General features: G+C 50.5%; 1 protein-coding gene across 7 annotated transcripts in view; it reads right to left on the reverse strand.

The window, feature by feature from the left end:
* The window catches only part of Lpin1 (lipin 1), a 102,501-nt gene that overhangs the window by 41,505 nt on the left and 45,682 nt on the right, over positions 1 to 15,314 (reverse strand). For 5 of the 7 annotated variants that reach the window (XM_021179736.3, XM_085830206.1, XM_029484351.2 and 2 more), the window contains 2 exons: positions 1,741 to 1,941; positions 934 to 1,029 (listed from right to left, as the gene is read on the reverse strand). In XM_021179736.3, the coding sequence (XP_021035395.2) occupies positions 934 to 1,029; positions 1,741 to 1,941 (297 nt within the window). Of the gene's footprint in view, positions 1 to 933; positions 1,030 to 1,740; positions 1,942 to 6,628; positions 6,766 to 11,514; positions 11,609 to 15,314 lie in introns of those variants that run through there. The other 2 variants (XM_021179741.3, XM_021179740.3) reach the window with 2 other exon arrangements.

The raw sequence follows: 15,314 nt of genomic DNA on the forward strand, positions 1-15,314 counted from the left end.
TGTGGCGACACAGCTGAAGCTTGAAGAGTTCCCAAAAGTAAAAAGACACCAGGCGCGAGTGCAGCCTCCTGCATTATTGTATTCGTATGGAAACTCAAAATAGGAAAATTTATACACAGGGTAACTTAGTTGCTCTAGGGTCAGGTGCTGGGAGACTGGCTGAATATAAGGAAGTGGTGTGTTTAAGATGTGATGTTCCTTTTTCATGTGACTCAAGCGTTCTGAAACTGACAAACGCAGTGGCTGCATGTATCTATGAACAGACTTAAAGCCACGGAACCGTACTAGTGATAGGTATCTCAGTAAAACCATCAGGACATCATGGGTAAGACTGCTTGCTGTGAAAGTAAGAGGACTTGCATTCAAATCTACAGCATCCATGTAACAGCTGGCCATGATGTCACTCATGCTATAAACCCATCATCAGGGAACCGCAACAGAAGGATCACCAGAGATCAGTGCCCAGACAGAATGACCAAAGAGACAAGCTTCAAGTTCCATCAGAGACCCTGTCTCAAAACTAAGGTGGACAGTGACAGAGAAAGACACTGTATATTTGCATGGGTACAATCATGAATACACACACATAAGTATATACCATATATGCATACCCTACATACACAAACAATAATAATAATAATAAAACTGAGAATAGTCAGGCATTTCAGATGTACACCAGCACACATTTAGCCAGTGTACAATGTTAGTCTCTCTGTCTCCTGGAAACGGCAAGTTAGCTGAAGCCAGCTGGGACTGGGTCTCTGCGGTCTCAGCATACAGGCTGCCTGCCTGGCTCAGTCCTTATGACAGGTAAGTATGTCTTTGCTCGGATGCCAGCGTCTACTGGGCAAAGGGCTCAGAATCCCTTTTGCTCGGGCCTACCTGCTGTGCCTCCACACCCGGGAGTGACCCTGGACACCCAGCCCTCCTCACCTGATCGTTGTCAGTCTCTTGAACAAAAAATGCTTCTCCGTTGTCTCCCAACTTCATGTGCAAATCCACCGACTCCCCATTGATTTCTATGTCCACCTGAGGAGGGAATACCGTGAAGAACACAGTGAGCTTCCCTGAAGGCGCCGCACGTCTCTCCTGGTGTCCCTAACCCAAGCACACCTGCCCTGACCTCTGGGGAGGTGGGAAGGGAGCTTGGGTTTCCAAACAGAGCTACGCTGGTCCTTCTTAATACCTCCACTGTTGACCCAGAACTTCCCCATTCCCCACCAGTGTGAACACTTCCCCTCTCTCTGAGGCTGAGGAAGCCTATGTGACTAGCACCCAACCAGAACTAACTCCATGGGGCTTCGGAAACCAGGCCATAAAAACACCATTCCTTCATAAACAGCCACCATGCTGAAAATGAGAGCAGACCACATAGAAGAGCAACTTAGAACACAGAACCAGGCCCCAGGCACAGGAGGGCACTGGGCGGTCAGGTGATCTCTGCCTTGAGTTTTCCTGAGAAGTGGCCACCCCTGCCTCGCTGCCATGCTCTCCTGCCCTGCCTGCCCTGCCTGCCCTGCTGCTGTGCCTTCTGAGCATCATCCTTGATAAGCAGTAAGATGGGTGTGCCCAATGCCTTAGAGTAACTGTCAATGCCACAGAACCCGGAACAATGTGCTCACTCGTGAGCATTAAACTGTGCAACGAGGCTTCTTGTAAGAGTGAGTCTGAGAAGAGGAGAGTGAGGGCAGGAGACAGCGAGCGCTTCATGCTCTGAGGAGAGGGGTACCCAGGCCTCACCACTTTCTCTCGGGAGCGGAGGACACCCATCTTGCCGAAGCGGACGTGGAAAGGGGAGCACTGCAGACTGCCATTGGGCTGCCGGATGACAATGATGTCGATGCATCCCGACAGTGTGGCGGGGTTCAGTCCCTTGTAGAGCTCCTTCACCGTCACAAACACCTGGCCGGCCAGCTGCCCCACGTAATTCATTGTCTGAACCTGAAAGGCAGACAGAGCACACAGGTTCACAAGAGCAACTAACAAGGGAGGGCCGCCCAGAGCCTCCAACTCAGCACTCCGTTTCAATGACGCAGCTGAACACATTCTCTTCTCACACTCTGCCCACACCACTTTGTTTCTGGGATGTTCTCCACAACACCCGTGTGCCGGCTCATTTCTCCCACCCCATCCGGAAGCCCAGCATCTTTCCCACCACGGGGTCCAGAACGGAGAGGCCCAGAACCCTAACACAAGAAGCATCCCAGGATGACTATGAATGTGATCCCTCACGCCTGTGCTTGGTAATGTTGCCTCAGCATCAATCAAGGAAGCTTAGGAGGCTGGAGTACAGAGACCACTCCTTATGCGGGGCTCAGTCAGAGGAAGTACTACAGTAGGATCTGGAAACACAAACACGACAGCACAGAAAACATTTGACACTCCTCCCGTTCTTCCATTCCAAGTGCTCTTCCACGAGGTCCCCTGGGCCGATGTCCCAGTTAGGGTCAAGCTCTCAGCACTTCCTCAACACTCCGGTAAGTTAGGAATCCCCATTTTGACCATTACTCACGGCCTATGGAGGTTTGAATAAAAAATAGCCAGCCGGGCGTGGTGGCGCACACCTTTAATCCCAGCACTTGGGAGGCAGAGGCAGGAGGATTTCTGAGTTCGAGGCCAGCCTGGTCTACAAAGTGAGTTCCAGGACAGCCAGGGCTACACAGAGAAACCCTGTCTTGAAAAAGAAAAAAAAAATAGCCCCCATAGGTCCACAGGGAGTGGCATTATTAGGAGACTGGCCTCTTTGGAGTAGGTGTGGCCTTGATGGAGCAAGTCCAGCAGCATCTCTGCCTGCAGGCTGCCATGCTTCTGCCCTGAGGATAATGGACTGGACTTCTGAAACTGTGAGCCAGCCCCAGTTAAGTGTTTTCCTTTATAAGAGTGATCGTAGTCAGGGTGTCTCTTCACAGCGATGAAACTCTGACGCTGCTGAAAGGTATCTCTGCCCGAGCATGAGAGCTGCGCCTGCCTGTATGTGTGAACATGTTCAGGGGCTAGCAAGATGGCTCTGCTGCTGTGAGGCTTGCCACCAAGCCTGGAAACCTGAGTTCAGTCTGCAGGACACGGTGGAGGAATGGGAACCAACTCCCACAGATCACCCTCTGATCCTCTGACCTCCTCACATTCATGTCATAAATATTTACAAGTCGGTTTAATTATGTGTCCATTTGGTAAAACATTAGGAGTGGATGTCCCTCACATCAGTAACAGATCCCCTCCTAGGGCCTGTGACCTCCCCAGCCATAAGCTTTTGATCAGGTCTACATGTAGGGTTAGCCATGCATTCTCTCCCATGGAGCACTTCAGATCCAATCAGGAAGCAGTTGGTTCCCTCGCAAGCATGCCACTACTCCAACATGGGCATATCTTACAAGTCCAGTCGGTACTGTAGTACGCAGGGCCCATGCCCAGGGAGATAGCTGATGACAATTGGATAGTTCTCCAACAGCCGGCCTGTACTGCATTCTGACACTGAATGCTAGCCAACAGGGAGATGATGGCTTCTATCAGTCTCTGTCCAATCCCTGCCTGCCCACCTATTCTCTGACAACTGCAGGGGACATATATGCTAGGGAGCTTGCCCAACCAGCCAGCCAACCACCATCCTCAGCAAACCTTTGGAACTTCTACCCTACTGGACCTGGCACTACTGCTTGCATAAAAACGGGGATAGAGAACTGATTCTCCTCTAACCAAAGTATCAGTCAGTGATATAGCACATCCCTGTAATCTCAGCACACGAAAGGTGGAGACAGGAGGACAGGGATTTCATGTAGCAATCCTGTGCTACGTGAGATCCTGCCTCAGAAAATAAAAAAGGAGATGCAGAATTCCCCCCAAAGACCCGCAATTTAAAAAGCATGATGTCGCAACCCTCACATTCTTCCACAGAATGCCGCCCTCCACATTAAACTTAAGATTTTAACTTTTGCTGAGTCTAGCAAAAGAGAAAGTCTCAACTCTCCAGTCCTGTGGGATCATTTTTAGGGGCATTTTTTTCTCACAATATCTGTCCTATATCCAATCTCACATCCCTGTGCCTCATTCAATAGCCCTGTAGGTAGAAGGCCTGCCACAGGAAGAAACAGGAAGGTACATTCAAGCATCCCGAAGCAGATACTCATGATCACAGGCTTGGTGCCAAGCTGTCAGACCAGAGGCAGGCTCACTGGAAGCAGACCCTAGTCTGGTCCAGTCAAGCCCTCTTGTGACGTCCACCACACCATCCCCTAATTCTACCCTGCTCCTGCTGGGGCTGTGCTTATCACTGAGCAACAAACCAAGTTCTTGGGCAAGGAAGCCCCAGCCCAGGCCAGCTCAGCTAAGACCGACTTTGAAATTTTCCACAATGTGGAGCAAACACAGCTCTCGCTGCAAAGAGAGTACAAGATGGTTTATTCTAGAGCGACTGCAAGTGAGCAAGCACTGACAACACAGGTTTGGTTCCCCTGAGTCCTGTGTTCCACTGTCAAAACAGTTGCATGAGACTGCAGCAGTCACAGGACACAGATGTCATGCATAAAGATGTCTGCCTGATCATTGATTGAGACTATATAAGCAGGGTGCAATGAAGACAGAAAATTCTGCTGCCAGGTTTGAAGTGTTATACAATAAGATTCTTAACTTGTGAACTGGTAGAAGCCAGTGCAAGAATATGATTGCAAGGTATTGATAGTCAAAAGGAAGTTACATCAGTGTGGTGGTTTGAATGAGCACCCTCCCTCCCCCACAGTATTGGGCATTTGAATACCTGGTCCCCAGTTGGTGGCTGGGGTGATGTAGCCATGCTAAACGTCATTACTGGGGGTGGGCTGTGAGATTTAAAAGACTCCCTAGGCCTGTCCAATCAGTGAGTTCTGGGTTCGGTGAGAGTCCTGACCTCAGTATGATCAGGAGAGAGAAGAAGACACCCAATGCCCACTCGTGGGCTCTACCTACATTGGTCTTAGTTAGGGTTTTACTGCTGTGAACAGACACCGTGACCAAGGCAACTCTTATAAGGAAGTTCAGAAGTTCAGCCCATTATCATCAAGACAGGAACATGGCAGCATCCAGGCAGGCATGGGGCAGGAGGAGCTGAGAGCTCTACATCTTCATCTGACGGCTGCTAGCAGAATACTCACTTCCAGGCAGCTAGGATAAGGGTCTTAAAGCCCATGCCCACAGTGACACACCTATTGCATAAAGGCCACACCTCCAAAGAGTGCCACTCCCTGAACCATGACACGCATGTACACACACATACATATACACCGGATCACATACACAATGCAAGGAAAGGAAGGGAGGGAATTCTGCAAGCTGCCACAATATGGAGGCAGGAGGGCAGTGAGGATAGTGAATGAAGCCAGTCAAAACAGGACAAACACTGAGGACTAACCAGAGAAGCTACAAGAAGTCACGTGAGCAGAAGAGCAGCTACCAGGGGCTGAGAGGGAACAGAGATGTGGAGTGGGCAGCCGTGGGTCAAGGGTTTCTGATCCAGAGGCATACACTGATACACTGATGGCTGCACTGAGTTGCACACAGTGGTGGTTTGAATAGGAATGGCCCCCTTGTAGAACGCTTGGCCAGAGGGAGGGTCACCATTAGAAGGTGTGGCCTTATTGGAGAAGGTGTAGCCTTGTCAGAGGAACTGTGTCACTGTGGAGGTGGGGCTTTGTCTTAAATGCTCAGGTTACACCCAATGTGAAACAATTGCAGTCTCCTCCTGGCTGCCAGCAGATCAAGACGTAGAACTCTTGGCTCTGGCACCACGTCTGCTGGCACACTGCCATGCTTCCTGCCATGCTGAGAATGGACTGGACCTCTGAAACTGTAAGCCAGCTGCAATTAAATAGCTGCCTTTATAAGAGCTGCCTTGGTCATGGTGTCTCTTCACAGCAATGAAACCCTAAGTAAGGCATCCGCTTTTAAATTATTTAAGGGCTGGAGACGAAGCTCAGGGGGTAGAGCGTTTGTCTGGCAGCACAGAGCCATGGCTCAGTCCCCAGCACTGTATAAACCAGGTATAGTGCTGCAGCCTGCAGTCCCAGTCAGAAATCAGGAAAATCAGAAAATCAGAAATTCAAAGTCATCCGAGGTTTGAGGCCAGCCAAGACTACATGAGACCCTGCCTCAAAAAAAAAAAAAAAAAAAAAAAAAAAAACTTTAAGTGCCAGGGACAAGTCCTCCCTAGGAGGCATGTGACGCACAATGACCTTTAGCAAGCCACAGTGGGCTGAAATCAGGCAAGGCGGGTGTGGGCAGGGCCCTTCCTTCTTTGCCCCTGCCCACACTAGGCTCTCTTCTAAATACGCCCCGTGCAACTTTCTCTTTAAAAGTTCTATACAATCAAACCACTAGACTTAAAGTCCCAAATTTCACTTCCTTCAGCTGCGCTGGCACTGAAAAGCTCTCAAGGAAGGGGATAATTCCTTTAGCCTGTAGATAAGCAGCCAGAATAAACCTCCCCAGGCAGAGGGGCCTCCCATTATTAATCCCATTATTGCTGAGGTGTTTCAGCGTCTCTGAAAGCACTTGAGGAGGCAGAAAGGGGGAGAGGTTTGATTTGCGAAAGAAAGCAGATGGACAAGTCCCTCAGAAGGAAGTTCAGAGGAGCTGGAAGAGAACAAAGCCCAGTGCTCACCTGTTTCCAATGGGCCTGCTTGAAGACACTGACCGGACTACTTTAAAATCTGCTGGGTTTTATCTTCAAGTTTGGCAAGATGTTGCGCCTGGCAGGGATTTACATACTGGAGACACAAGTCCAGGCTCCAATGGGTTCTGAAGGAGAATTTCACCAAGTCTTACAGACTCCTCTGACAAGCCTGGAATTCTCTATACCAGTTGTTCTCAGCCTTCCCAATGCTGCGACCCTTTAAGACAGTTCCTCTTGTTGTGATGACCTCCAACCTTAAAATTATTTTCATTGCTACTTCATAACTGTAATTTGCTACTATTATGGATTGTAATGTAAATATCTGATGTGCAACCCCTGTGAAAGAGCTGAGACCCCCAGGTTGAGAACCGCTGCTCTGGCATAAGCCAGGGCCTCCCGGAACTCTGCAGTCACAAAATACACAGATTTTTTTTTTCTTTAATGCTTCTCAGTTGGCATTCTGAACCAACCCTAAGTTCTCTGAAATGCCATCTCTAGGTAAGATCTTCCTAGATAAATGTGGAGCTCATATTGGAAGGAAGCCCAACTTCAAGGCCCCAACCTGGAACTGGAGGCCACGTGCCTCCCTCATCAATTGTGGCATTCTACAAGGGCTTGGCACAGCCACCACCCCAGCCTCAGACGCAGCCTCGGGATACCATCAAGAAGTGTCACAAGTCTCGTGACTCCTCAACTAGTTAGGATATTAGAAAAAGTCTACACTTAGTCCAAATGCTGCATCTGTATCTGCCCCTCTCTCTATCTCTATCTCTATTCTCTATCTCTATCTGCCAAAATTCAAAAACCTTGCCATAGCTCTCCTAACAGCACACATTCTGTTAATGCCGTTCCACCACCTGGAATATTAAGGTTATGTGAAGGTGGCCTCAGGTCAGTCCTACTGTAAACTTGTCACAATAACATAAGGGGCTCATAAGACAGTTAAAAGACTCCAGGACAACCATGCTTGAGTAGTCATCAACCCAGATTCCTACAGATATGCAAATCAAAAGAGAGATGGCTCAGTCCATAAAGTACCTGTCTCAAATCATGACAACCTGAGCTTAATCCCAGCATAAAAGGCTGGCACAACCCACTGGGGAGGAACGGAGAGGAAACAGTGAGATCCCTAGGACTTCCTAGGACAGCGAATCCAACTCAGTCAGCCGCAACAAGTTCAGTTAAGAGACCCTAGCTCAAAAGGTAAAGTCCCTAGGTTTGTGCACATGTATACACCCACCCACACACAAACTTGAATGCACACATATGCACCTGCCCACGCACACATACACATCTGAACACACACATTCGCTGCCCAAGCACATATCTGTATACACAAATATACCCACCAGTGTGCACACATACCCACACACAGAGACACACCCACTTTCACACACACAGAGACCCTTGCACACACATGCACAAAAATGATTAATTTTTAAGGCCTTACAGAAGGCCCCAGACAAAAATATTCTGTAAATACCCCAATAGTGAGAGTAGAATCAATCAGTGCTCCAGTCATTAACGGGATAAAGTCCCAGAAAGAACTACCCGATTGACACATACTAGCATACCCCAGCAACTCCTTACCAATTCTACAGATAGATCATGTTCTTAGAGTGTGCGTGTACACACAGGGACATGCAGGCACATGCCACAGCATGTGTGCGGACCTCAGAGGACAACTAGTGGGAATCAGTTCTTTCCACAGAACTAGCAAGAGTTCGTTCTTTCTTTCCATGAATGTGGGTTCCAGAAATCGGACTCAAGTGAGCCTGTTTGGCAGCCAGCACCTTTACCTGCTGAACCATCTCACCAGGCCCCAGAAACAACAGGATCTTTGTGAGTAGCAGTAATCACAGACTTGACTGAGATGGGGAAAAGGGACGTGAAGCAGCTGGCGAGATGGCTCACCAGACAAGCTACCTGCTGGCAAACCTAAGGACCTGAGTTCAAGCCCTACAGCCCACTGGCATAAAGGCAGGGGCAGAGAAAAGATTCTATGAAGTTGTCCTCTGTCCTCCACACTCATGCTGTGACATGCATAAGCTCTCTGTCTCTCTCTGTCTCTCTCTCTGTCTCTCTCTCTCTCTCTCACACACACACACACACACACACAAACACACACAAGCTGTGACATGCATAATCACACACACTGATTTCTGAATACTGCTTCTAACAAGGTTTTCATTAGCCTTCATTTTAAAAGAAAGGAGGCCCCAGTAGCAGAGACAACTAGGATCTGATCCCTGCTCTGGGGCTGGAAGGTCTTCTAAGTGACATAAGACTTCTCAGAGCTGAGCTCTGGCAACAAGTGGGTATTATAATCCCAGGTAATGAGTGTCCTCAGGTCCCTGCCAAGAAGCACCCAGGGCCTGGCCAGCAGGACAGACACACATAGAAGACCCAGTGTGGCCCCTGTGGTCTGTGACATTGCCTTGGGTTAGGACTCAGAACCTCAACGGCCCTTAACTGTTAGCTCCCTTGCAGAGCTCAGGATCTTTGCTCTCCTTGGAAGCCCCAGTGTCTTTTCACACACTTGTGAGAGCGCTCTGTCCAGATGCACAGCTTGGTCTAGAAGACTCTGCTCCTGGGACCTTTGTACATTGCTGTACTTCCCTGCAATCCTGCCTCGGTCGTTAGTAATGGTCACATATCCCCTGCGTTTCCAAGAGAATTGTGGCTCCATTCTGAGTCTGTAGGGTGGGTGATTCAAACAGCACCCACCACCCAGAGGTACTAGGAAGGAGCTAGGAATGGCCTTTCCCCAGTCTCCATCCCAGGGAAAGCCTGGGTACTGACCCAACGGTAACAAGCGGCTCCAAAAAATACCATACTAAGTCTCCTGTATCAGAGTACAGAGTACTTCATGTGTGTTTAAAGTTAAAGTATGAAGGCTGTACCTACACACACACACACACACACACACACACACACACGCAGAGCAGGGAACACTACTGAATCAGATAAATACTGGCATATTGCAAGGATATATTCGTGTTTCACAATAAACATAGTTTGAGGCCGGCAGAGTATGGTGGCACACACCTGTGATTCTAGCACCAAGAAGGCTGAGGCAGGATGACCTTGAGTTCCAGACTAGCCTGGGCAAGACAGTAAGGTCAAGAGGACAGCTCCAAGTTCACGTACAAAGACGTCCAAGTACAGCCAATTCACCCACCAGCCTGCACCACTCACTTCTGTTTGATTTTCAAAAGGCTCCAGAAACCAAGAACACCAACCCCATACCTAGCTATTCTGAAACAAGATACCTGTGCCCTAAGCATTCCCACCCATGTGCTTTTCAAATCAATTTATACCTTTATTGGTCCCTTACAGACCCCGAACCTAAGAGAGAAAAGACACACGAAAAATGGATTCACAATCTAAGGTGGGGAAAGGGTGTGCCAAGTTATGGACCAGGGGCTAGCCTTGGGTAGCCAGGACCAGCCCAGCCCTACAAAGGGACCTCAGTGGTACCCTGAGCTGCCCCACCAGGGTGTAACAATCCGAAGTTGTAACAACCTGGAGCCTCTCGGTTCATCTGAGTACCAGTCTAGTAAACAAAGGGTGGCCTTTCCCTCACTCTAGATAGGGAGGCTCCCAAGTGATGTCTCTGGCCCATGGATTTCCAGCTATCAGTAGTGAGTTGTCTTGCCATCTCCTGACCTTTCCCTCTCTCTAGCCTGAAGCCCTGAGAGCAATAGATAAGCAAAGACCGGCCCCAGCCCCACCAGCAGACAGCACCCCACACAGAACAGCAACCAAGGATCCTATCTCCTTCATCTGAACCCCAACTTATCACCCAGGCAACAAGACTGGGCATGTTGTCCCTTTCAATAAAGTGACAAGTATCATAAGAACTTTGCTGACTGCTACCTAAAAAGGGTAGAAATCACGTGAGGTGGGACAGCCACCAAGACAAAACCAAGCTCAGGCCCCAGGCTTCCCAATCCAACCACCAGGCCCTACACAAGCAGGAATAAGGGCCAAAACACACACCCACACACAAAACCCGTGACAGCAGAAGCGCGCTGTCGGCAAACAGGAAGCTTTGTCAACACAGGGAATCAAACACAGTGGGATCTTTCAGCCTTTCTGGGAACACTAGAAAGTCCCCTTAGTGGTGCAGATATTAGTCCTTAACTGCTTTCATTCATAAAACGTATTTTATGGAACAAAGGATAGATAGTATATGTCTGAATCCCCATGGGCCGCCATCCTCTCCTCCTAGAACCATTACAGACTCATCTTTCCCACAACTTCACTACCCAGTTGGAAGCTTTTTCCCACACGCCCCAGCCCAGCCCAGCCCAGACCATTGCTTTCCTTCTTGTCTCCTGCCAAGGAGGGTGGGCGTCTGAAGCAACTACTGGCCACACAAATTATCAGCCAGCCACCTTGACTCTGTCCCCTTAATATGACTTAATATTAATACTTAATATGACTTCCAAAGCATTGCTTTCCCTCCCATATTCCCCCGGCCTTTCCCAGATAAAAGTGCCTGCAGCTACTAAGGGAGCCACAGGCCCAGTGCCCACCAGACCGCAAAGCTGCAGAGAGGCCTGCTGCGAGCTTGGTTATCTAAGAATCCCGGTTCCCCGCTCGCTGCCACCCAGCGGAGGCGTGCCCTTGGGCACGAAGGTCAACCTACCAGCCTGGACTCAGTTTCCTTGGCTGCAAAGCCTGAATCCTAAACCCTTTGCGATACGTCTCATCCGGGTCTCCGACCACCGCGGGGTCCCTGCAAGCTTCGACACCCCAGGGGAAGGCCTGTGTCACAACACGGCCCACACCGCCTCCCTGCGGGGCCCCACGTCTCAGTAACGGGCTTTGGGGCGCAAGCTGGGCCCCGGGTCCCCATTGCTACTCACCAGAGGATTCACGAGCGGGCGCGCGCGCGTGTGGCCGCCTTTGTATGCAAACAGCCAGCCGAGCGGCTGTCAGCTAGGAGCACGGCAAAGGGCGGGGCCTGAAAGGAGGCGGAGTCTCCGGGGCGACGCCAGGGGACTCTGGAGGAGCGTGCTGCTGGGACGCTTTCAGAGCCCACAGACCCCACCACCACCTCCCTCACATATCCCCCCCGCCTCCCCCTTCCCTCCCCATCCCTCCCCAGACTGGACTGTCTGCCTTGGCTTTCCAGGGAGTAGGCAGCCAAAGTCTTCTATTTCCACAGCCTGACCCTGTTTTGACCTTATGTCATGTTTACAATTAGTTCTTCCCCTGTCACAAGCTAGGGATCAATTCCTAATCTTAGCACTCCCACATCCTGCCTCCCTCCTGGCTAACGTTCACCACCAGTCAGCAGAGCCAGGAAGGAATAAATAATAACGGACAATGCCAGGTCTGGGGGTGGAATGGCTCAAGTCAGACCAAGTCACTCTTAAGTGTCACGAGACCACTGGAAGACAAGGACTCCTTCCTATATCCCGGGCTTGCCTCAAGCTTTCTATGGGTTCCTGGATGACCCTGCACTTCGGATCTGCCTATCTTACCTCCCAAGTGTTGAGGTTACAGGCAATCCTACCCCCACCATGCCTACTTTACTCGAGCCGGGGATGGACCCCAGAGCTTCACATCCGCTAACTGAGCTACATCCAGGTAATAAATATCAAATTATATATACAACGACCCTCCAAAGAGTCAGTGCTTTCTGGGGAACAGAAGAGCAAAGACCTCGAGGAAGACTGCTGGAGAGCATATACCTGGGGTCTTGTAGACCAACAAGAGAGCCCAAGTATTACGTACCTGTCACTGGAAAATGAGTCAGAAATGGATGCCAGCCACAAGCAACCCAGGAGACCAGGGAGGAAAGGGTGCTCAGAATGATGGCGGGTGCGTCCCACCTTGAGAAAAACTAGTTCATGGGGAGGGCCAGGGAGGAGTGTCTTGTGTACCCCAAACTGGTCCTAAAATCTACAAATCTAAAGGTGACCGCGAACTTCCAACCCCTCTGCTTTCCGGTTTCTGGAATTACAGGTCCCCCACCTCCACACTGGGTTTACGAGGCACTGGAGATTCCTCTCAAGGGATTCTGCCCACCAAGCAAGCTAGGCCCCCAGTCCAAGACCAGGCCACAGAAGACCTGCAGCGGAACTGAGCCAGGCTGGGCTGCCTCCACCCCAGTGCTCAGGAGATCAGCACAGGCAGGGTGATTCTGTGCATAAAGACAGAGGTGGAAGCGCTCCAGTTGCACTTGGGGCAACACAAGTAGCCACAAGGGTTGCCTCCGCTGCCCACAAAGTCCTGGGGTTCTGGACCCCAGAATGAAGGCACCCTGCCCCACCTCCATCATCTCCTCCATCCCCCACACCCCCACACCTCAAGGCTTTCCAGAAAGCATGTCTTACATCCTGTCATCTAAATAAGGCTTTTTTTATTATTATTATTTTCCAGATTTGAAGCAGGTGAAGGGGGATCCGAACACATAAAGTCCAGCCCAAAGCCCTTACCCCACAAATGAACCTGGGGTCTGGAACACGCACATAAATACACACACAACCACAAACACACCCAGACAGCTCTGAGTAGCAAAGATAGGTCCAGCTTTGCCTGCTGCCTATAAGAAGATCACACAAACAGATCACTTATCTCAGAAACATTCACTAGGTCACAGGAGGTCACTATAGGTCACTATACAAAAACTGGATGGATTCTCTGAAGCCCAGGTGTTCTAACCCGGCAAAGTCTGGAGCCCCCCTGGTGGGGCCCCAGGCAGTGTTTTGTCAGCAGGCACGCTCTTGCCGCTGAGCTGTGACTCAGCCGGAGAACTGAGGTGATCCCCTGAGCCAATCCCAGTACCTGCTGTGTTCAGCCCAAGTCGGAAGAGGGGAAATAACCTAATGACTCTAGCTAGAGGAGGAAGGAGCCAATCCTGGCTGGGCTCAGCAGTACAGCATCCTCGATTCCATACTCAGTTTTACAATCCAGGAAGTGAGTGGAGGTGTTGGTTAAGCAGGTCCTTTGGAGGCTGGAGAGGAACTTGTTAAGTTCTTGGCCAACACTGACTAGATTTTCAATTCTAAAATACAGTAGTACTAGGAGTGGGAATTCTATAAGGACTTAGTGGCTGCAGCTGGCTCCTGGTCCCTCAGAGAGGACAAGCATCATGCAGGCGTCCATCAGGATGGGACAACAGGCTATGCCGTCCTGAAAATTACTCTTTTGCTAAAAATGGGACCTCAGGTGTTCCTCACCACACCAGGAACTGGTCCCTGCTGATGTGAATATAAAAACACCCACCCCTTCTAAATGAAAAGCGGTCTCCTCAGTTGCTGGCAGTGATGGTAACTGTTAAGTCCTTAGGTTCTGTTTTGCAGACTGAATGCTGCACGGCTAACAGGCCTGACCCAGCGTGCCTGGGCAGGTGTGGACAGAAGAGTGAGCTGCCCTCTGCATGAGACCCCCACAGCCACCATAGGTAGACCTCTCCATTCTAGTGGTCGGCTCTGCAAAATCACAGCAGAAAGTCTTGCAGAGCCACTGGATGCTGTGCCAGAAGGACAGAGTACTAATGCCTAGGGCTTCTGGGAATGGAAGGCTCTTCAGAGTCTAAGGCTAGCCCTTAATAGAGGGCCCCCGGCTTTAAGGTACCCAAAGGAGACACTGGACCTCTGGAGAAACTAGAATTTCCCTAGGACTCCCACTCAGGGAGAAGACAATGGCTGAATGAAGCCCAGCATCCTCCTGGAGGAGGAAGCTTGCCTCCCAGGAAGAGAATCCACACACACCTTCTTTGTTCCCCTTCCTGCTGGGGCCACACTGACTATGTCTCCTTTCTCTGCTCTTCCCCATTGCCCTTCTGTCTGACTGGCCCACTGAAGGCATGGGAGCAGAGCCCCACTTGTCAGGGAATTAGGATTGGCAGAGCCCAGGCATTGACGCTAACCCCAGGTAACACAATGAGGCTTCTTCATCGTGGGGATTTCCTTACTGGGGTCCTCAGAAGCAAGGCGGGAACCTCTGGCCACCTGGTACTGCTTCACTAGGGTGAGGGAGGACAACTCGACCCAGCAGTGGGAAACCCCAGCAGAGACAGGATACAGCCCATGGCACTGGGCCTGGGCCTGGGGGAATTTCTGGGGAGAGGGTATAAATGGTCCTGGTTCCAAAGGCAGAGGAAGAGGAAGGTAATCTGGGAATGGCAAGGAGCAGGAACAAAGGCATCAGGGAAGACAGACTTCAGAGTGTCACCAGAGCCATCTTAATCAGGGTGATGCTCCAGGAGAGCAAAGCGGGTTAGGGGAGGTCAAAGACATATAAGGGAAGCTGCTAGCTGGCAGCAAGCACACATCTTAGAGTCTGTGTTACTCCAATCCATCCCCCATCACGCCAGGAAGGAAATAGCACCCAGGCTCCCCTGGGACCCAGGCCTACAACATTGCCAACACACGCAGCCTCGGGCCGACACCCACACTGTGGCCGTGGTCCCTAGTCATTTACTCAGTTCCCAGTCAGCACAGCGGCCTGTGGTGTCGTAGGTTCCTGGGCTACATGAGGGTACCTGTCCTCAGTAAGCACGCGGTCTCAAGTAGTGATCATATGTTCAATGTTGCTACGAGCCCAAGCGTTGTCCACTGACCAAGGGTCTGGGCAGTCTAGTTCCCAAGCAAGAGGATTCGTCCCAGTCTGGAGTCCTGAGATCCTCTGGGCAAATCCAGGCCAGATGGAGGAG

The sequence above is a fragment of the Mus caroli genome, unplaced genomic scaffold (assembly GCF_978045245.1).
Source record: "Mus caroli unplaced genomic scaffold, Mus_caroli_1 scaffold_14, whole genome shotgun sequence".
Taxonomy (NCBI): Eukaryota; Metazoa; Chordata; class Mammalia; order Rodentia; family Muridae; genus Mus; species Mus caroli.